General features: G+C 50.3%; 1 protein-coding gene across 5 annotated transcripts in view; it reads right to left on the bottom strand.

Moving 5' to 3' along the window:
- The window catches only part of SEMA4F (ssemaphorin 4F), a 292420-nt gene that overhangs the window by 2897 nt on the left and 266344 nt on the right, over positions 1-23179 (bottom strand). For all 5 annotated transcript variants that reach the window (XM_039539850.1, XM_039539849.1, XM_039539848.1 and 2 more), the window contains 2 exons: positions 17718-17875; positions 229-287 (listed from right to left, as the gene is read on the bottom strand). In XM_039539850.1, the coding sequence (XP_039395784.1) occupies positions 229-287; positions 17718-17875 (217 nt within the window). The remainder of the gene's footprint in view (positions 1-228; positions 288-17717; positions 17876-23179) is intronic.

Raw genomic sequence — 23179 nt, 5'->3', positions numbered from 1 at the left:
CTCCACAGCAGAGTCCCCCATGCACAACCCCTCCCCCCCCCCAGTTAGTCTATGCAAAGCCAGGCGTGGCTGAGATGTGCTTCCCCCTTCAGATATGGGAACACTGATCTCTGAGCCACAGCCATGCTGCTCAGGAACCCCTCAGAGCCATACCCATCCAGGCCCTAACTCCCAAACTTCTCAGTGCTGGATGTGCTTCCAGCACTGAGCTGTCCTCAGGCCACATACCTTCTGTTCCCTGTGGACACAGTGTTAAGATGCTTAGAGACATGAGGTCCTGGAGTAACCTGAGATGAAGCAGAAAAGCAGAGATCATGATGAAGTTCAGAGCCTGCTGCAGCCTCATCAGGAAATGACCCACCCAGCCCAGGTTCCCGTGTGTAGGGGAGGCAAGTCTGGCTCTGCAGCAGGTGAGGAAGGGGGAAGCACATTGGGAGGGGGGGATTCTAGACTAGGGGATAAGCCTCCATTTCTGAGCAGCAAACTGTTACACAGGGGGTCTTAGAGAGGAGCCCAAACGGCAGGAAATCCAGGGACAGAAATTAAAACTTCCAGTATCTGCAATGGACAGAGGTTACCAGGCTACCATACGATCAGAGCTTAACCCTGCCTGGGGACTGCCCTTCCCTGGGCTGAGGTCAGTTACTAGGAGGACTGAGAAGTGCTGTTTTCTAGGGGTTTACCTCCCCTATCTATCTCACTACCACCAGAAAACTGCCCTGCGCTCTGGTTTGTTTTCAGACACACACAACGATACCAACACCAGGTTGAAAAGGAGGCAAGCTGGCCAGGAGTGTGTGTCTACTGGGAAAGGGGGAGTGAGAGGAAAGTAACTGGGGCTGTCAGGAATGGAGATGTTGGCTGGTGGCAAAGGAGTGGGAGCAGGCTCAGGAAGGAATCATTCCCAGCAGAGGTTTGCAGCACTTTGTGCAGGGTCTAAGGATCTCAAAACATTTTATAGACTGACTGTCCTGTAATACAGTGAGCCTACAGCATTGCGCCTGGTGCAAGACATGAGGCCTGGACCAGCTGTGAACCAAAGTCAGGCCATGTATTACAGCACATGCCTATAAGTTCACTGTCAGGTAGATGAACTTGGCGACGGTGCTGCTAGCATTGCTAAAACACACTTAATATTTATGTAAACACATTCCAAAAGGCTAGCACAATTACTCCCCAACCTACCACAAGATGAGATGGTTTGACAGAAGTGATGAATAAGGATGTTTTGTCTGAAACATCAGAAGAAAGGTACAAGGGGAGATAACAAACAGATGACAAGAAACATGTAAGGTGGTAATGTAAGTTGTTTACCCCAGTTGGATGTCTCAGTCTATAAATGTTGGGATATCTCCCTATACCCTTTGTGTGGCTGAGGGGACAGCAGAAACGCCTGCTGCTGACTGAGCCCTGGCCCTAGAGAGAGAAGGGCTACATGGAGGGTCACAGTGAGCCTCTTAGGCTAGCATAAACTGCCTGGAAGCGCAGGACCCATGGGGACAAGGTTGGAGCTCTGCCACAATAGTTAAGACCCCGGCAGACTGTGAAGAGCTACAAAAGGATCTCTCAAAACTAGGTGACTGGGCAACAAAATGGCAGATGAAATTCACTGCTGATAAATGCAAAGTCATGCACATTGGAAAGCATAATCACAACTAGACATACAAACTGATGGGGTCTAAATTAGCTGTTACCACTCAAGAAAGATCTTGGAGTCATTGTGGATAGTTCTCTGAAAACATCCACTCAATGTGCAGCAGCAGTCAAAAAAGCGAACAGAATGCTGGGAATAATTAAGAAAGGGATAGATAATAGGACAGAAAATATCATGCTGCCTCTATATAAATCCATGGTAATAGTAATAATTGGAGATATACCAATCTCCTAGAACTGGAAGGGACCTTGAAAGGTCATTGAGTCCAGCCCCCTGCCTTCACTAGCAAGACCAATTTTTGCCCCAGATCCCTAAGTGGCCCCCTCAAGGATTGAACTCACAACCCTGGGTTTAGCAGGCCAATGCTCAAACCACTGAGCTATCCCTCCCCCACATCTTGAATACTGTGTGCAGATGTGGTCGTGCCATCGCAAAAAAGATATATTGGAACTGGAAAAGGTTCAGAAAAGGGCAACACAAATGATTAGGGGTATAGAACAGCTTTCATATGAGGCAAGATTAATAAGACTGGGACTTTTCAGCTTGGAAAAGAGATGGCTAAGGGGAGATATGATTGAGGTCTATAAAATCATGACTGGTGTAGAGAAAGTAGATAAGGAAGTGTTGTTTACTACGTCTCATAACACAAGAACTAGGGGTCACCAAATGAAATTAATAGGCAGCAGGTTTAAAACAAATAAAAGGAAGTATTCCTTCACACAATGCAGTGTCAACCTGTGGAACTCCTTGCCAGAGGGTGTTGTGATGGTCAAGATCATAACAGGGTTCAAAAAAGAACTAGATAAATTCATGGAGGATAGGTCCATCAATGGCTATTAGCCAAGATGGGAAGGAATGGTGTCCCCTAGCCTCTGTTTGCCAGAAGCTGGGAATGAGCGACAGGAGATGGGTCACTTGATGATTACTTGTTCTGTTCATTCCCTTATCTGCTACCTGTTGGCTGGATCAGCCTGAAACCAGCCAAATCTAGGAGTTATTTTGGGACAGGTCTCTGGCCTGTGTTGTACAGGAGGTCAGACTAGATGATCCCAATGGTACCTTCTATGATGGGACATGCCCCATTCCAGTGACAGCAAGCCTAATGAGCATTACTGCACTTAGGAAAAGCCAATTAGGTGCACTTGCAGAGCATGCTCTATCTGGAGAAGGTGAAGCTTGTCACAGAGCAGGGGGGAAGCTTGCCCAAGAGTCAAGGCTGCTAGAGACTTCCAGGGAGCCCAGCCCGAGGCAGTGACCAGACTTCCTTTCCCTCCCAGTTTAGGGCAGTCAAACACTGCAGCCCAGGGAGGGACTCTGGATGTCTGCTCTCCTGAGGACCTGCACCAGGGACTGGAGGTAATTATACTCTGAAAGCACCCTGGGAGTGAGGTCAAGTCCTGCAGGGAACAGTGAGTGAGGGTTCTGGGGGGACTCAAGAGCAAGAGGCAATAGCTGAGCCTAGGCTGATACCTTCTGGCCATGGAATCTATGAATCAATCATACAGATATGGAAACAGCTGAAGACTGAGTTGCTGAGGTGAGCGATGACCACCGCCATACATTCTGTAAATGTCCCTGGGTCTGATGAAAGGCCAAAATGGAGTTGTGGTCTCCTACTACAAATCTTAAGTATTTCCTGTGGCCCAGGTGAATTGAAACATGGAAATAGGCATCCTGCATGTCAGCTTACCAGTTGTTGAGATCTGGAAATAGGTTAATAGAGACAAGGAATATCATACTGAACGTTATCTTTCTGATAAAGTTGTTTAACTTTCTTAAGTCCAGGATAGGCCTCAGTCCCCCTCTTTCTTGGAAATACTGAAAGTAGAATCCCTACCTTTCTTCTGTGCTGTAAAGGGGCCTCCTCTATAGCTCCAAGACCTAAAAGAGACTGCACCTCCTGCAGCACTATGGTCTCATGAGAGGGGTACCTGAACAGGGATGGGGGTAGGACAAGGACTGAAATCGGATGATGCATCCCCATTCCAAGTGTCTAAAACCCCATGATCACTAGTTATGGAGTTGCAGACACATAGGAATTGGAGAGGAGGTGCCCAAAGAAAGGGATGGGTTGGGAAGATCCTGGATATTCAGCTCTCAAAGCAGTCAAGTCAGCTGCTTTGAAAGGCCACAAAGACAGATGCTGCAGGGATTCGCCTCAGAAATTGGTGATCTTTCTTTGAGGAGTCACAGGTAGTACAGCTGTTCTTAGATAAAAATGCTTAGTAGTTTGCTATTTGCATTTATAGGCTAGTCGCTGAGTATGCCTCCCTACCCAACAAGTCTAGTCTTTCTGGCTCCTTATATTTTGGTGTGGCTTTGAACTGCTCTCAGCCTGATTTATCCTTGCCAAGCCAGAACCAGGGAACACAGCACAAGGTGAGCAAAAATTCTGTTGGAATCCCTGTGAGAGCACATGGTGTTTGTGATCCATCCTCTGCAAAATAGGTGTCAGGGAAGCAGGTGTCTGCCAAAGGAGTTTGGCCAGGTCCTAGAATGCCTTGTCTCTAGGCACTGTTACAGCCACCTGCAGGATTTCTAGCAACCTAAGGGAGTTCTGAGGGGGATGGAGGCATCCATCTCTTGAGCTGACCTGACTTGAAATCCTGGGAGGTGCACAGGCTGCCTTGAGCCTGTTTCTGAAATGTCACAGAAAGGCTACTGAGGCTCATCCATGACTCTGATCACTACCCCGTGCTGCTCATTCCCATGAGAACTGATGCTGCTGCCAGGACTGACCCTGAACAGATCAGTACTGACTAAAGGGCTTTGGGAGTGCGACTGAAGAAGTCTGGGGCAGTGGTGGTTGTGACCTAGCGACTACTTGGTGTCAACAGGCAGAGGGCACAAGTGGGGGCATAAGGGTTACAGGGATGGTTTGGTATTTGCAGACTAGTTTGGTCATGTCAGGTCATAGAATCATAGAATATCAGGGTTGGAAGAGACCTCAGGAGGTCATCTAGTCCAACCCCCTGCTCAAAGCAGGACCAATTCCCAACTAAATCGTCCTAGCCAGGGCTTTGTCAAGACTTACCTTAAAAACCTCTAAGGAAGGAGATTCCACCACCTCCCTAGGTAATCCATTCCAGTGCTCCACCACCCTCATAGTGAAAAAGTTTTTCCTAATATCCAACCTAAACCTCCCCCACTGCAACTTGAGACCATTACTCCTTGTACTGCCATCTGGTACCACTGAGAACAGACTCGAGCCATCCTCTTTGGAATCCCCTTTCAGGTAGTTGAAAGCAGCTATCATATCCCCCCCTCATTCTTTTCTTCTGCAGACTAAACAAGCCCAGTTCCCTCAGCCTCTCCTCATAAGTCATGATTTGCTCCAGCCCCCTAATCATTTTTGTTGCCCTCTGCTGGACTCTTTCCAATTTTTCCACATCCTTCTTGTAGTCTGGGGCCCAAAACTGGACATAGTACTCCAGATGAGGCCTCATCAATGTCAAATAGAGGGGAATGATCATGTCCCTCGATCTGCTGGCAATGCCCCTACTTATACAGCCCCAAATGTCAAAAAAGAACAGGAGTACTTGTGGCACCTTAAAGACTAACAAATTTATTTTAGCATGAGCTTTCGTGAGCTACAGCTCACTTCTTCGGATGCATAGAATGGAACACACAGACAGGAGATATTTATACATACAGAGAACATGAAAAGGTGGAAGTATGCATAACAACAGGAAAAGTCTAATCAATTGAGATGAGCTATCATCAGCAGGAGGAAAAAAAACTTTTTGAAGTGATAATTAAGATGGCCCATAGAAGGTCTGAGGAGAACTTAACATAGGGAAATAGATTCAATTAGTGTAATGACCCAACCATTCCCAGTCTCTGTTTAGGCCAGAGTTAATTGTATCTAATTTGCATATTAATTCAAGTTCAGCAGTTTCTCTTTGGAGTCTGTTTTTGAAGTTTTTTTGTTGCAAAATTGCCACCTTCAAGTCTGTCACTGTCAAAAGCCAGTGGGAGAACACTTCAACCTCTCTAACCACTCAGTGACAGACTTGAAGGTGGCAATTTTGCAACAAAAAAACTTCAAAAACAGACTCCAAAGAGAAACTGCTGAACTTGAATTAATATGCAAATCACAGGCGGTGAGTAGAACCGAGAAGGGTCAGGATAGCCCAGGCCTTTATGCCCTTGGAGGCATGGGGACACTCAGGGGACCAGGGCCGGCTTTAAGCTGATTCCCCAGAATCGGGCCCTGCACCTTAGGCATCTTTTTAATTTTTTTTTAACTCACCCGGCGGGAGTGCGTGTGCATGTGTGTGGTCTGCTCCAGGGCTCCGGCAGCATTTCAGTGGTGGTGGGGGTCCACTCCGGGGCTTTGGTGGCATTTCAGTGGCGGGGGTCCGTCAGTGCTGCAGAAGACCCGTAGCGGACCCCCCCGTCACCAAAGTGCCACCAAAGCCCCGGACTGCTGCCGGGTATTCGAATCGGGCCCCGCCCTTCATAAAGCCGGCCCTGCAAGGGACATATGGCACCCCAACAAGTACTGCCGACAAATTCTTTGGCTCAAGTATCTTGGGCATGAACACAACTGAGGTGGTGATTCATACACAATCACTTGAAGCAGACCAATAATATAGACTAGTAGACTGAGACCTATGTATGACATTTGTGCTTTTGGCAGATGTGTTTCTGGTCTTGATCAAAGGGAGAATGTCTTGCAGGCAAGACAAATAGCTTTCAACTCCAGAACACTAACATGGAGCTTTCACTTTCTACAGAGTATATGAACCTTAAAAAGGTTGGATAACAAGATGAACTGTTCTACCATTCCAGTCACCATCTGCAAATATTACTGTAGATGGTCAGGGAGGAGAGAAAGAAATTCCCTTAGGAGCATGTGTTATGTTTACTTTCTGCATCTTGCATGACCTGAGACATAAGTGGCTTGGGAGTAAGTAGCATCAATAAAGTATGATTCCTTTGCAATCAGTCGTATGGTAGCTGAATAAAGGTAAAACCCAGTTACACTAGTAAGGAACCTGCCTGTTGACCAAAAGAGTCTGTATACAGACATGGACACACTGATGTCTGAGTTAGATAGCAGGATTCTCTCTCCATCTCATTTTTTTTAACTGCTTTAAAAGGAAAGCATCCAACGGATACATATAGCTAGTTGGACCGATATAAAAGCTGGAGTTTATCCTATGATAAAAGGTTATAAAATGAAAATGTTACTTTATAGGTGTGACGTTATGTAGTGATTTTCCTGTGCTGGGGCCAAGGAACAGCACTTCACACCAACAATTCTGAGCAATTGGAGTTCTTAATTTCAGTGGTAATCCTAGCTTTACAAGTTAAGTGCTTTCTCGCTAGGTATTGTAGCTTCCTGAGTTCTCAGGTTAGGCTAAATTCAAAATTATCTGAGAATTCTCTCTCTCCTGCCATCCATCTCCACCCTCTGACAAACAGGCTAGGGGCACTGTTCTTTACCCATCCTGGCTAATAGCCATTAATGGACTTAACCTCAATGAATTTATCTAGTTCTCTTTTAAACCCTGTTATAGTCATAGCTTTCACAACCTCCTCTGGCAAGGAGTTCCACAGGTTGACACTGTATTGTGTGAAGCAATACTTCCTTTTATTTGTTTTAAACCTGCTGCCTATTAATTTCATTTGGTGGCCCCTAGTTCTTGTATTCTGGGAACAAGTAAATAACTTTTTCTTATTCACTTTCTCCAGACCACTCATGATTTTATTAATCTCTATCATATCCCCCCTTAGTCTCCTCTTTTCCAAGGTGAAAAGTCCTAGCCTCTTTAATCTCTCCTCATATGGGACCCGTTCCAAACCCCTAATCATTTTAGTTGCCCTTCTGTGAACCTTTTCTAATGCCAGTATATCTTTTTTGAGATGAGGAGATGACATCTGTACCCAGTATTCAAGATGTGGGTGTCACGGAGTGTGGGGGAGTCAGGGCCCTGAAACCCCCACTTCCTGTGATTCACTGTGACTCTCAGCCAGCCAGTAAAACAGAAAGTTTATTAGACAACAGGAACACAGTCTCAAGTAGGGCTTGTAGGTACAACCAGGACCCCTCAGTCAGGTCCCTCTGGGGGGAAGGAACTTAGACCCCAGACTTGGGGTTCCCTGCCTCTTCCCAGCCAGCCCAAAATCGAAACTCAAAAGCCTCTCCAGCAGGCTCTCTTCCTTTGTCCAGCTTCCCGGGCAAAGGTGTTGACTCTCTCCACCCCCCTTCCTGGCTCAGGTTACAGGCTCAGGTCCTGTCCCTCACCTAAAGTCATCCCCTGCTCTCCCATCCCCCCATGCAGACAGTCCCTACTGCATCACATGGGCATACCATGGATTTATATAAGGGCAATAAGATATTCTCCAGGATAGTAGCCCAGATTTTTTTAGGGGTACCAACAGCAGTCCCTAGGGGATCAGGGAAAAGACGGTTACTCACCTGTAGTAACTGTTGTTCTTCGAGATGTGTTGCTCCAATCCATTCCAGTTAGGTGTGCGCGCCGCGCGTGCACGGCATCTCGGAACTTTTTACCCTAGCAACCCCGGCGGGCCGGCTGGCGCCCCCTGGAGTGGCGCCGCTATGGCGCTAAATATATACCTCAGCCGGCCCGTCCGCTCCTCAGTTCCTTCTTGCCGGCTACTCCGACAGTGGGGAAGGAGGGCGGGTCTGGAATGGATTGGAGCAACACATCTCGAAGAACAACAGTTACTACAGGTGAGTAACCGTCTTTTCTTCTTCGAGTGATTGCTCCAATGCATTCCAGTTAGGTGATTCCCAAGCCTTACCTAGGCGGTGGGGTCGGAGTGAGACGTGGCGGAGTGTAATACCGCAGAGCCGAAGGCTGCGTCGTCTCTAGACTGCTGCACCAACGCGTAGTGGGAGGCGAAGGTGTGGACTGAAGACCAGGTGGCCGCTCGACAGATGTCCTGGATCGGAACGTTGGCCAGGAAGGCGGCCGACGAGGCGTGCGCCCTTGTCGAGTGAGTGGTGAGGCGGCATGGCGGCACGCGAGCAAGCTCGTAACAGGTCCGAATACACGCAGTGACCCAGGACGAAATTCTCTGGGAGGAGACCGGCTCACCCTTCATGCGGTCAGCGACCGCGACAAACAACTGGGTCGAACGCCGGAAAGGCTTCGTCCGCTCAATGTAAAAGGCAAGCGCCCTGCGGACGTCCAGGGTGTGAAGCTGTTGTTCCCGAGGCGAGGCATGCGGCTTCGGGAAGAAGACCGGGAGGAAGATCTCCTGGTTGAGGTGGAAGGCCGATACCACCTTAGGGAGGAAGGCCGGATGTGGCCGAAGCTGTACCTTGTCTGCATGGAAGACGGTGTAAGGTGGGCCCACCGTTAGTGCTCGAAGCTCAGAAACTCGTCTCGCGGATGTGATGGCGACGAGGAAAGCTGTCTTCCAGGAGAGGTAGAGTAGCGAACACGTGGCCAAGGGCTCGAAGGGGGGACCCATCAGTTTGGCCAGGACGAGGTTCAAATCCCAGGTCGGGGCAGGACGCCGCACTGGCGGGTACAAGCGGTCCAAGCCTTTAAGGAAGCGGGAAACCATCTGGTTGGAGAAGATGGACCGACCTTCCAGCGATGGACGAAAGGCGGACACTGCTGCCAGGTGAACCTTCAATGAGGAGACTGCAAGACCTTGCTCCTTAAGGTACCAAAGGTAGTCGAGGATGGTAGGTACCGGAACTACGAATGGATTCAGAGATCGCTGATCGCACCAAAGCGCGAACCTCTTCCACTTCGCGAGGTCAGTGGAGCGAGTGGAAGGCTTTCGACTTTCAAGGAGGACTTGCTGAACTGCCGCGAACAGCCCTCTCTGCGTGGGTCAACCACTCAGGTACCAAGCTGTAAGATGGAGGGACTGCAGGTTCGGATGGCGGAGTCTGCCGAAGTCCTGGGTGATGAGGTCCGGCCACGACGGGAGGGGGATGGGGTCCCGAACGGAGAGCTCGAGCAGCAGGGTGTACCAGTGCTGCCTCGGCCAGGCCGGCGCTATGAGAATGACGTGGGCTCTGTCCCTCCGAAGCTTCAGGAGCACTCGGTGCACGAGCGGAACTGGAGGGAAGGCGTAGAGGAGGCGATCCGTCCAGGGGTAGAGAAAGGCGTCGGACAGGGAGCCTGGCGAGCGACCCTGGAATGAACAAAACCGGTGGCACTTCCTGTTCTCCCTGGAGGCGAATAGGTCTATCTGGGGAAACCCCCACCTCCGGAAGATTGTGTGGGCGACATCTGGACGGAGGGACCACTCGTGTGAGAGGAACGACCTGCTGAGCCGGTCGGCCAGCGTGTTCTGCACTCCCGGAAGAAAGGACGCTTGTAGGTGAATGGAGTGGGTCACGCAGAACTCCCACAGGAGCATCGCCTCCCTGCAGAGGGGGGAAGAGCGCGCTCCGCCCTGCTTGTTCACGTAGAACATTGCTGTCATATTGTCCGTGAATACTGTCACACATCGGCCTTGCAGATGGGGGCACAAAGTTTGGCAGGCTAGACGGATCACTCGCAGCTCGCGGACATTGATATGCAGGGCGAGCTCCTGGGTCGACCAGAGGCCTTGGGTGTGGAGATCGCCCAGGTGGGCCCCCCAACCGAGTGCCGAGGCGTCCGTGGTGAGCGTGGCGGACGGGCGCGGAGGGTGGAACGGGATCCCGGCACACACGATCTCCGGGTCGAGCCACCATCGGAGGGACTCGAGGGTCGCTCTGGAGACCGTCACCACCATCTCGATCGGGTCTCGATGTGGCCGGTACACCGACGCCAGCCAGGACTGGAACGGGCGGAGGTGGAGCCGCGCGTACGCGGTCACATACGTGCAAGCCGCCATGTGGCCCAGGAGGCGGAGGCAGGAGCGCACCGTCGTGGTTGGGAAGGTGACTAGGTCCATGATGAGGGTGACCATCGTTTGATGGCGGGCGCGAGGGAGACATGCCCTGGCTATGGTGGAGTCGAGGACCGCTCCTATGAACTCCACGCGCTGAGAAGGGATCAAAGTGGACTTCTCGACGTTGATGAGGAGGCCGAGCCGCCTGAAGAGGGACCGGATCTCTGCCATCTGGCCCATCACGAGTTGTCGAGATTGTCCGCGAACCAGCCAGTCGTCTAGATACGGGTACACGTGGATCTGACGACGGCGGAGGGCTGCGGCGACCACCGCCATGCATTTGGTAAAGACCCTCGGCGCGGTGGAGAGACCGAATGGCAACACCGCAAACTGGTAGTGGGCGTTGCCGACCACAAATCGGAGGTAACGTCGATGAGGAGGATAGATGGTGACATGGAAGTAAGCGTCCTTCATGTCGAGGGCAGCAAACCAATCTCCCGGATCCAGGGAGGGAATGATGGTCCCCAAGGTGACCATACGAAGCTTGGGCTTGAGCAGGAACTTGTTCAGCTCGCGAAGGTCCAGGATAGGACGTAGCCCGCCTTTCGCTTTGGGGATAAGGAAATAACGGGAGTAGAATCCCCTGCCCCGCCTGTCTTGAGGCACTGCTTCTATGGCACCCACGCTCAACAGAGTCTGGACCTCTTGTAAGAGGACTTGCTCGTGAGAGGGGTCCCTGAAGAGGGACAGGGAGGGTGGGTGGGAAGGCGGGGGCGAAACAAATTGAAGGCGGTATCCCGACTGGACTGTTTGCAGCACCCAGTTGTCCGATGTCAAATGGGACCACGCCGAAAAGAAATGGGAAAGGCGGTTGTAAAATAATGGGGAAGGATCCGGTAGGGAGAGAGATGGGCCGTCCTCGAGCGTCCCATCAAAAAGCGGACTTGGCCCCCTGGGGAGCCTTGGACGAGGCCTGCCCCTGGTTCCGCCGATTGCCCGACGGGCGACGGCGGTTCTGGGCCGGTCGCCGGCTAGCATACGGCCGATAGCGCTGTTGGTAGCGGGAGGGTTGCGGCCGGAAGGGTCTGCGTTGTGTCGCCGGCGTGTGCATCCCGAGCGTACGGATGGCGATGCGACCGTCCTTCAGGGTCTGGATCCGAGAATCCGTCTTTTCGGAAAACAGACCCTGGGTGTCGAAAGGGAGGTCCTGGAGAGTATACTGCACCTCCGGCGGCAGGGTGGAGGATTGCAGCCAGGAGATGCGCCTCATCGTCACGCCAGATGCCAAGGTCCGAGCCCCGGAGTCCGCGGCGTCGAGGGCGGCCGTGATAGAGGACCTGGAGGACTTTTTTCCCTCCTCCAACAAGGCCGAGAACTCCTGGCGAGATGTTGATGGCAGGAGCTCCGTGAACTTCGCCAGGGACGTCAGGATGTCAAAGACGTACCTGGCGAGAAGGACCATAATGTTCGCAATCCGCATTTGTAAGCCCCCTGCGGAGTAGACCTTACGGCCGAGCAGGTCCATGCGTCGGGCGTCCTTGGATTTGGGCGCAGGGGCAGGTTGGCCGTGTCTCTCACGGTCGTTAACGGATTGAACGACCAGGGAGTCCGGGGTCGGGTGGGAGTAGAGGTACTCATAGCCCGTTGGGGGGGCTAAGTACTTACGCTCGACCCCGCGTGCTGTAGGTTGAATGGAAGCGGGGGTCTGCCAGAGCGTAGTGGCGTTTTTTTGAATTGTCCGCACGAAGGGCAATGCCACCCGGACGGGAGTGTCCGCGCCCACCACATTGGTGATCGGGTCCTCATCCTCTTGGACCTCCGCGACGGGGAGACCCATGGCCGCCGCCACTCGGCGCAGCAGGTCCTGGAAGGCCCGAAGGTCAATGGGCGGGGGCTCGTTGGCCACAGCACCTGCCACCGCCTCGTCCGGCGAGGACGATGAAGAGACGCCCTGCCCGATTGGTTCTGGCACCGGGGCTGGTGGTTGAGCCTCCGCCTTGTCGTGCGGAGTGGCTGATTGGCGGTCCGTAGGAGCGGAGGGCTCGTGCGGAGGAGAGGGAGGCGGCCGGCTAACTGTCGCCTCGGGGACCCTGGTCCCGGTGGTCCCATCCCGCAAAGGAAAAGGGGTGCCCTGCGCCTCATGATGCGCCCAGGGGACCCAGTAGCCCCACTGCTCATGATGGAGTCCTTGCGGGGTCGGCAACTGGTGGGCGGTATCATCTGCACCGGAGGCCACCGATGCTGGGCGGGATGGCCAAGGCGGTGCCGAGGCGCCGAGGGATTGAACCGCTGAGGACGGGAGTCCCTCCGCCGACGGAGCCGAGGGTCGATATGAGTAGCGCCGGCTGGACGGCGATCGTGACCGTCGGCAACCGCGGCGCCGGGAGCTCGACCGGCGCCGGGAGCTCGACCAGGACCGGGATCTGCGGTGCCGGGAATGACTTCGCGAGTCGCGGTGTCGTGAACGGTGCTGGGATGGAGATCTCCGGCGGTACCGTCGGTACGGTGACCTGGACCTGGATCGGTGCCGGGAGTACGACCGGTACCGAGATTGAGAACGGTACCGGGACTCCGACCGGCGGCGGGATGGTGCCCGGTGCCGGGATGAGGAGCGGCGTCGGGATGGTGCTCGGTGCCGAGATGAGGAGCGGCGTCGAGATCCCGAACGACGGGACGGCGACCTGCGCCGGGACCGGGATTGGGACCGGGACCGGGAGCGCCTTCCGTGCCGCTCGTCCAGAGAGGGCGGCCGTGTCATTTTGGCCGGTTTCCCCACTGATGCCACAGCCCGCACCGGCGGTGCCGGGGGCTGGAGGCTCGGTGCCTCTATGAGCCGGATTAGCTCACGCGCGGAGGAGAACGTCTCCGGCGTCGATGGCAGCCTTGGCTCCACCACGGTCGGTGCCGGGGAGTGCGGCGATGCCGGACTCGACGGCGCTTGCGGTGCTGGAGTCGAGGGCCCAGGGCACGCTTTACGCACGGCCGCAGCCACTCTCGCGCCCTCCGCGGCGGGCTTTTGCCACTGCTTTCGCCAGCTGCTGACTCTCTGAAGGCGAAAGCGAGCGGCGCCGGGTCTTCTTGGCTGCCGGCTTAGGTACCGGGGCCGCGGTGCCGGAACGGCTCGGTGCCGCGGGTGCAGTCTGCACCGATGAAGTCCTCGGTGCCGGCGCGGGCGGTGCCGGGGGTTGGAGGGACGCCTCCATAAGGAGCTGTTTGAGGCGAATGTCTCGCTCCTTACGTGTCCGCGGCTTGAAAGCCGAGCAGATAGCGCACTTGTCCGTGCGGTGTCCTTCGCCCAGGCAACGGAGGCAAGAGCCGTGAGGGTCACCAACCGGCATAGGCCTCTGGCACGCTGCGCAGGGCTTAAAGCCCGGTGCCTTGGGCATGAGCCCGCACCGGGGAAGGAAAGGGAGGAACTACCCCCCTTATCCTTACCTAAATCACTAACTAACTACTGAACTAACTATACTAACACTAAACAAACTATGTACAAGAAAAAGTAGTGAGAGCTAGGGTTGTGGAGGACAGAGAGCACTCCACAGTTCCAACTGGCCATCACGGGCGGTAAGAAGGAACTGAGGAGCGGACGGGCCGGCTGAGGTATATATTTAGCGCCATAGCGGCGCTACTCCAGGGGGCGCCAGCCGGCCCGCCGGGGTTGCTAGGGTAAAAAAGTTCCGAGATGCCGTGCACGCACGGCACGCACACCTAACTGGAATGCATTGGAGCAATCACTCGAAGAAGAACTATTTATTTTTCTTATAGGTGGCAACCATCAATGCTGCCAGGTTCTCTGACCCAGAGAATGTAGATATGTTTGGGGGCCTATAAGCCACTTATGGTAGACCTAAAGCATCAAAATATGTGATTCTCCTGAATCTGACAGAAATAAGGAAACCTTGGTGACACTGATATAGGGGATAAGACTCCTTTAGCAACTGGTACTTCCTAGACAGCGAATCATGCTGGCATCAGATCCAGTTATACTGAGCAAATATGGGAATTTGAGTATTGTTTATATTGGGCACCAAACTGCTTTGTCAAGTGGTTTACCCAAGTTAATGGTGCTGAATCGTCCTACTGACCTATGTCATATGGATCCTATAGACCATAGAGTTGGGTACAGTACACTTCAACTAAGGTCCACCTTAGTACTGTTTATACTGCTCCCGAGTCACTTGAAGCAAGAGTCACAGTTAATTGTGCCAAGTTCTCAGCAATAGCCCCATGCACCAAGAAGGACCTGAAGACCTAACACTCTTTTATATTGGTGCTGGACTCCTTTAGACTAGTAGTACCCTAGCTAACTGGGTCAAAACCTTAGATGACCCAGATTGTTGTGGGAACATTAATGCTATATGTAATAGGCACTGGAACACTTCCATCAAGTGGTTCACCAGGGTTCATGATGCTGGATCACAGGCACTGAACTCAGTTAACTTGGATGGATCTGAGGATGGTGCCAGGATGTTGGGGACAAACTAGATCAGTCCAGAGGGACTTGAGAACTGACACACCAAATTGATGCCACCAGAGAGACCCAGGGATCTCAGATATCAGTGGTGCTGGGACCTCAGTGCTGAATAGAGCAACCCACTGCATCAGTGTTGTGCTGGGACCTTGGCAACATATAGGTTGACCTGGAGGAATCTAGAAACCTTGGTGCTGCATTGACAATTATGGGACTCTGGAATGAACAGGTTAACCTGGACACATTCAGGGATCTTGGTGCAAGCTGGCACCAGGGCCTCAGCACCAGGCTCACCAGGATAAGACCAGGGAGCGGGATACTACTTAAGCTGAGTGTCATAGATCTATACGGGGTTTGTTATATCCTGGCCTTCCTTCAGTCCCTTTCGGAAACACCCTTAGTATTCACCAGGCACTGGGCTTAACTTTTTACAAGGGTGGGCCATGCAGCCCCATGGCTCCAAAACTGCACCTTCGGCCTCCAACAGCCCGATTCTCACTGTGCACACTTACATGGAGTTCAGAAGCCTTTAAGCTTCTGCATCTTCAAGGAGCAAAGCAACCAGTGCGTATTTTCAGTGACATGGGGCAGCCTTTTCAAAACAGTAGCATTTATTAGTCAACTGAAACACAATATCTGAGCTTACTTAGGCTAGCATGGAAAAGTCAACTTAAGACAGCGTTACTACTGGCAAAAGCAACTGCCTTATTACTCCATGCCTTCCTGGAATCCACCTTGTCTTTGTCTGTGGCCCTCTGTCTCCTTGTGTGTCTATCTGACCAGTTCTTAACACAGTCATTGGAAACCTCCTGCCACTATTCCAAGTTGCAGCCCTGCTGTTTCCACCCCTTCCTTGGCTGTCAGGTGCTCCCCTTGTCTCCATTCATATGCTGAGAGTCCTTGATAGTTCCTTCATTTATGCTTGCCTCCAAAACCTAGCTCTTATTCCCTTTGTCCCAGAGGAGAATTTTAACTCCTTCAGCCCCAGTGGACAGCAGCACAAAATGAGTGGATAAACTGAGTCACACGTTGCTCATAAAAATATTACAATTCCCACCTTCTCCGCACAGAGTCACTTGAGGCTAGCAGATGTCAAAAGTAGTTGCTGGACTTGCACACTGCCAACTGGGCTTGAGGAACCTCCTTCATCAGTAGGGGGCTTTGAGACAGCCCACCAGTGCCTGGTGGTCATTGCAAACTGAAGAAATTTGCACTGTTACTCTATCTATCTAAATTGGAAATGTCCCCCAAAGGCAGAATCAAAGAAGAAAGCGACAAGGGAAAAGTTGAGGACACTGCATGTGAGCCAAGCTTGCTGCACCTTTGGTGATTAAAAATGAATTGGAAAGTGGCTGGGGACACTCCTTCTTTAACACCCCAGTATCCTCCATGGGGGAAATGATAAGAGGCCTCAGTGGACAATGCTTATTAGAAAAATTCTGCAGCTTGATAGCAGGGCTGCTATATACCATAAGCGTGACTATGCAGAGGCCACTTAAAGAAGAACTGTAATATTATATGATTTAACATCCCTAGAACACCTTTAAAAAAAAAAACGAGGCTCCATGCATCTGAAGAAGTGAGATTTTTACCCACAAAAGCTTATGCCCAAATAAATCTGTTAGTCTTTAAGGTGCCAACAGACTCCTCGTTGCTTTTGTGGATACAGGCCAACATAGCTACCCCCCCGATACAGGACACCTTTAAAGTCCCCGCTAATCTATACAACACGGGATACATCTGAACTAATCCTTCGATAGGGTGACAAGGAGAGGTACACGGGGTGCAATCAGGCCAATTTGTATTCCATTATTGTAAGTGTGCTGGACACCTCCAGTCCTGACAAGGAAATACAGAAGATGCCTATTCTTTTACCAGCCAGATTTCCTTTTCCTAGTTAATAAACCTTCAGTTACTTTAATATAGGATTGGCTACAAGTGTTGTCTTTGGTGAGAGATCTAAGGTACAATTGACCTGGGGTAAGTCACTGGGAGTAACCTGAATATTGCTGTGATTTTTGGTGTAACAGACCATCTATCACAAAGGCACACTTTGTTGCAAGACAGATGGAGTGCCCAAGGGGGCTGTCTGACTTCATGTTCAGTCTGTTATAGTGCTTGAGGAATTCACACTCGATACTTGGTTGGTGAACTGTAATTATAGATCACATGACCAGTTTGAGGTTTGCGCCCTGGTTTATAACCGTATGCCCTGAGGCTGGCACCCGCATTCATGAGCCACTTCAGACAGCCTGACAGTCATTTTTGGCTCTATTCTTGTAGGCAGATAGGGATTAAGGCAAAGGTACAGACCTTACATATCATTTCAGGTTCCATGCATTGTGATGGTGTGGAAGAAAGAATGGAGAGGGCTGTGGGAGAAGCAGACAAATGGGGTATCTAGGCTGGTATCACTGGCAGAGTGCAGGGGGTGGAGCGAAGTGATAAGTGAAGGTGGAAAGCAGCATTCTGGACAAGTTGGCATTAGAAGGGCTGGAGCTCAGGGAGGCCAGAGGGCAGGAAGCTGGAATGGCCCTGGCCAGAGGAGATGGGACCCAGGATGGGGATCTTAAGGTCGCAGGTGTTGCAAATGCCAGTGTTGCAAAGGTGGTGACAGGGGATTTGCAGATGTCAGATTTCAGGGAAAAGATGTCACCATCCAGGCTATAGGAAATCGGTGGCGGTAGCAATCCCTCCAGGTCGACGATGATCTCTTTCATAGGTTTTATTTTTCATGGGTCCTTTGGTGACAACAGGAAATGGAGGCAAATCACTTACCCGCTTTGTCCCTGGTGGTGTATACAAGCACCCAGCTCTCTGCTCCAGGCACAGGAGGGGTCTCTGCCCAAGACACACTCGATGCAGCTCTTGTATCTCTCACAGTCTGTTGTGTTTACCTGAGTCACTTCAGTAGAGGACCCTACATACAACCAACTCTACAAAGGTAGCAAGAGAGAACAGAAGGTGAAAACCAACATTTGCAAAGTTTGGCTATGTACAAAGAGTATCTTGGGCACAACGGATGGGCTCAGGTGCAAGCTGAGCACCCAGGAGATTTTCAAAGTCAGGGTTTGTTTGTGCCCAAGTTGCCCAATAAGCATTCCAAGGGAGGACAACAGGGCAAAATCTAAGTGATAGGTACCCCTCACCCTCTCGTAACAAGGTCCTCACAGAGACGCAGGCTCATCCCTGAAGCCATCCAGCACCTCCTAACTTTAAAGGGGAGCAGGAGAGAGACCAACCCATAGGAATCAGGCTCCTCTACATCCTAGACAGGGTCAGCACAGCACTCTTCTTTGCCTCTGGGTCCTCTGAGGGATGTGACTGGCATCAGCAAATTTGCTGCCTCTTTGCGTAGGGGGCTTTGAAATGATGTGACCTGCAGGGTGTGATGCTCTGTACCTCAGGGGAACACTCTGCACCCCCATGTTCATCCTTAGATGATTGTGTGGTATCCAATACAAAGTTTGTCACGGCGGGTGTCTTTGGAAGGTTCATGATACACTGAGCATTGTTGTTATAGTAATGTTATAGGTTGTAATTTCATGTATATAGTTATGAGGCTGAAAATGTGTCCTCATGGCTTAAAACAAGCCCAGGCAAAAAAAAATCTCCAGGAGCAGAGGCCCAGGCAAAACTCTCCAGGAGCAGAGGGGCAGTTCACACCTCATCAGGGCATGTATGAGACAAACCCAGCCCAGCCTCACAGGAACAAAGGACACTGGCCTAGGCAGCAACAAAGGATCTGTTGGACTCTTGAGTGAGTCACTCCCCTTCCCTTGGTCAGTTTGGGACTACAATGAGGTAATGCTCACCTGACTCTGAAGGGGGGGGAGCCAAGAGGGAAGAAAGGACATGATAAAAGGGAGAGATGTTTGCCATGCTCTCTCTCTCTTCCAACTCCATCTACAGACACCACCACTAAGTGACTGAAGCGCTGATCAAAGAGGAGAGCCTGGTTGAAGGGCAACCAGCCAGCCTGTGGTGAGACACATCTAAGTTTGTAAGGGCAATGAAAGTGTTTTGCTTTTATTTCATTTGACCAAATCTGACTTCTTGTGCTTTGACTTAGAATCACTTAAAATCTATCTTTTGTAGTTAATGAATGTGTTTGTTTATTCTACCTGAAGCAGTGTGTTTGGTTTGAAGCATGTCAGAGACTCCCCTTGGGATAACAAGCCTGGTACATATCAATTTCGTTGTTAAATTGACAAATCATAGAAGATTAGGGTTGGGAGAGACTTTAGTAGATTATCTAGTCTAACCCTGTGCTCAAACCAGGATCAACACCAACTAAATCTTCCCAGCCAGGGCTTTGTCAAGCTGGACCTTAAAAACCTCTAAGGATGGAGATTCGACCACCTCCCTAGGTAATCCATTCCAGTGCTTCAACACCCTCCTAGTGAAATAGTGTTTCCTAATCTCCAACCTAGACCTCCCGCACTGCAACTTGATACCATTGCTCCTTGTTCTGTCATCTGCCATCACTGAGAACAGCCAAGCTCTATCCTCTTTGGAACCCTCGCTCAGGTAGTTAAAGACTGCTATAAAATCCCCACTCACTCTTCTCTTCTGCAGACTAAACAAGCCCAGTTCCCTCAGCCTCTCCTTGTAAATCATGTGCCCCAGCCCCCTGATCATTTTCACTGCCCTCCGCTGGACTCTCTCCAATTTGTTCACATCCTTTCTGTACTGGGGGGCCCAAAACTGGATGGGCCCAAAACACTCCAGATGTGGCCTCACCAGTGCCGAATAGAGGGGAATAATCACTTCCCTCAATCTGTTGGCAATGCTCCTACTAATGCAGCCCAATATGCCATTAGCCTTCTTGGCAACAAGGGCACACTGCTGACTCATATCCAGCTTCTCATCCAGGTCCTTTTTGGCAGAACTACTGCTTTGCCAGTCAGTCCCCAGCCTGTAGCAGTGCATGGGATTCTTCCATCTTAAGTGCAGCACTCTGCACTTGTCCTCATTGAATCTCATCAGATTTCTTTTGGCCCAATCCTCCAATTTGTTTAGGTCACTCTGGACCTTATCCCAACCCTCCAGTGTATCTACTTCTCCCCTCAGCTTAGTATCATTTGTGTACTTGCTGAGGGTTCACTCCATCCCATCATCCAGATCATTAACAAAGATGTTGAACAAAACCAGCCCCAGGACCGACCCGTGGGGTACTCCGCTTGATACTGGCTGCCAACTAGATATCGAGCCAGTTATCTCATCATAGAAGGCAATCAGGTTGGTCAGGCATGACTTGCCCTTGGCGAATCCATATTGACTATTAGTGATCACCTTCCTCTCCTCCAAGTGCTTCAAAATGGTTTCCTTGATGACCTGCTCCATGATTTTTCCAGGGACTGAGGTCAGGCTGATCGGTCTGTAGTCCTCCGGGTTCTCCTCCTTCCCTTTTATAAAGATGGGCACTGTATTTGCATTTTTCCAATCGTCCAGGACCTCCCCCGATTGCCATGAGTTTTCAAAGATAATGGCCAATAGCTCTGCAATCACATTCGCCAACTCCTTTAGCACCCTCGGATGCAGTGCATCCGGCCCCATGGACTTGTGCATGTCCAGCTTTAACCTGTTATTTCACCACTGGGGGCTGCTCACATCCTCACCATACTGTGCTGCCCAGTGCAGCAGTGTGGGAGCTGACCTTGTCTGTGAAGACCAAGGTGAAAAAAGCATTGAGTACTTCAGCTTTTTCCACATCTGTCACTAGGTTGCCTCCCCCATTCATTAAGGGTCCCACACTTTCCCTGACCTTTTTCTTTTTGCTAACATACCTGTAGAAACCCTTCTTGTTACCCTTCACATCCCTTGCTAGCTGTAACTCCAGTTGTGTTTTGGCCTTCCTGATTACACCCCTGCATGCTCGAGCAATATTTTTATACTCTTTCATAAGAACATAAGAACGGCCGTACCGGGTCAGACCAAAGGTCCATCTAGCCCAGTATCTGTCTACCGACAGTGGCCAATGCCAGGTGCCCCAGAGGGAGTGAACCTAACAGGCAATGATCAAGTGATCTCTCTCCTGCCATCCATCTCCATCCTCTGACGAACAGAGGCTAGGGACACCATTCTTACCCATCCTGGCTAATAGCCATTTATGGACTTAGCCACCATGAATTTATCCAGTTCCCTTTTAAACACTGTTATAGTCCTAGCCTTCACAACCTCCTCAGGTAAGGAGTTCCACAAGTTGACTGTGCGCTGCGTGAAGAAGAACTTCCTTTTATTTGTTTTAAACCTGTTGCCTATTAATTTCATTTGGTGACCCCTAGTTCTTGTATTTAGGGAATAAGTAAATAACTTTTCCTTATCCACTTTCTCAACATCACTCATGATTTTATATACCTCTATCATATCCCCCCTTAGTCTTCTCTTTTCCAAGCTGAAGAGTCCTAGCCTCTTTAATCTTTCCTCGTATGGGACCCTCTCCAAACCCCTAATCATTTTAGTTGCCCTTTTCTGAACCTTTTCTAGTGCTAGAATATCTTTTTTGAGGTGAGGAGACCACATCTGTACACAGTATTTGAGATGTGGGCGTACCATGGATTTATATAAGGACAATAATATATTCTCAGTCTTATTATCTATCCCCTTTTTAATGATTCCTAACATCCTGTTTGCTTTTTTGACCACCTCTGCACACTGCGTAGACATCTTCAGAGAACTATCCATGATGACTCCAAGATCTTTTTCCTGACTTGTTGTAGCTAAATTAGCCCCCATCATATTGTATGTATAGTTGGGGTTATTTTTTCCAATGTGCATTACTTTACATTTATCCACATTAAATTTCATTTGCCATTTTGTTGCCCAATCACTTAGTTTTGTGAGATCTTTTTGAAGTTCTTCACAATCTGCTTTGGTCTTAACTATCTTGAGTAGTTTAGTATCATCTGCAAACTTTGCCACCTCACTGTTTACCCCTTTCTCCAGATCATTTATGAATAAATTAAATAGGATTGGTCCGAGGATTGACCCTTGGGGAACACCACTAGTTACCCCTCTCCATTCTGAGAATTTACCATTAATTCCTAACACTATGTCCACCGGACCCCCCTTGTCCACATGTTTGTTGACCCCTTCAAAGAACTCTAATAGATTAGTATGACACGATTTCCCTTTACAGAAACCATGTTGACTATTGCTCAACAGTTTATGTTTTTCTATGTGTCTGACAATTTTATTCTTAACTATTGTTTCGACTTATTTGCCCGGTACCGACGTTAGACTTACCGGTCTGTAATTGCTGGGATAACCTCTAGAGCCCTTTTTAAATATTGGCGTTACATTAGCTAACTTCCAGTCATTGAGTACCAAAGCCGATTTAAAGGACAGGTTACAAACCTTAGTTAATAGTTCCGCAACTTCACATTTGAGTTCTTTCAGAACTCTTGGGTGAATGCCATCTGGTCCCGGTGACTTGTTACTGTTGAGTTTATCAATTAATTCCAAAACCTCCTCTAGTGACACTTCAATCTGAGACAGTTCCTCAGATTTGTCACCTACAAAAGCCAGCTCAGGTTTGGGAATCTCCCTAACATCCTCAGCCGTGAAGACTGAAGCAAAGAATCCATTTAGTTTCTCCGCAATGACTTGATCGTCTTTAAGTGCTCCTTTTGTATTTCGATCGTCAAGGGACCCCAGTCATCTGTCCAAGCTTCCACATCCTGTAAGCTTCCTTTTTGTGTTTAAGTTCAGCGAAGATTTCACTGTTGAGCCAAGCTGGTTGCCTGCCATATTTGCTATTCTTTTCTGCACATCGGGATGGTTTGTTCCTGCGCCCTCAATAAGCCTTCTTTAAAATACAGCCAGCTCTCCTGGACTCCTTTCCCCCTCATATCAGCCTCCCAGGGGATCCTGCCCATCAGTTCCTAAGGGAGTCAAAGTCTGCTTTTCTGAAGCCCAGGATCTGTATTTTGCTACTCTCCTTTTTTCCTTTTGTGAGGATCCTGAACTCAACCATCTCATGGTCACTGCTGCCTAGGTTGCCACCTACTTCTACTTCCCCTATCAATTCTTCCCTATTTGTAAGCAGCAGGTCAAGAGGAGAATGGCCTTGGTTGGTTCCTCCAGTAGTTGTACCAGGAAGTTGTCCCCAACACTCTCCAAAAACTTCCTGGGTTGTCTGTGCACTGTTGTATTGCTCTCCCAGCAGATGTCAGGGTGATTGAAGACACCCATTAGAACCAGGGCCTGTGTTCTGGAAACTTCAGTTAATTGTCGGA

Source organism: Mauremys reevesii, linkage group 5, assembly GCF_016161935.1.
Source record: "Mauremys reevesii isolate NIE-2019 linkage group 5, ASM1616193v1, whole genome shotgun sequence".
In the NCBI taxonomy this organism is placed as follows: Eukaryota; Metazoa; Chordata; order Testudines; family Geoemydidae; genus Mauremys; species Mauremys reevesii.
Note: the sequence above shows the minus strand (reverse complement) of the source record. Positions and strands in the feature narration are given on the sequence as shown.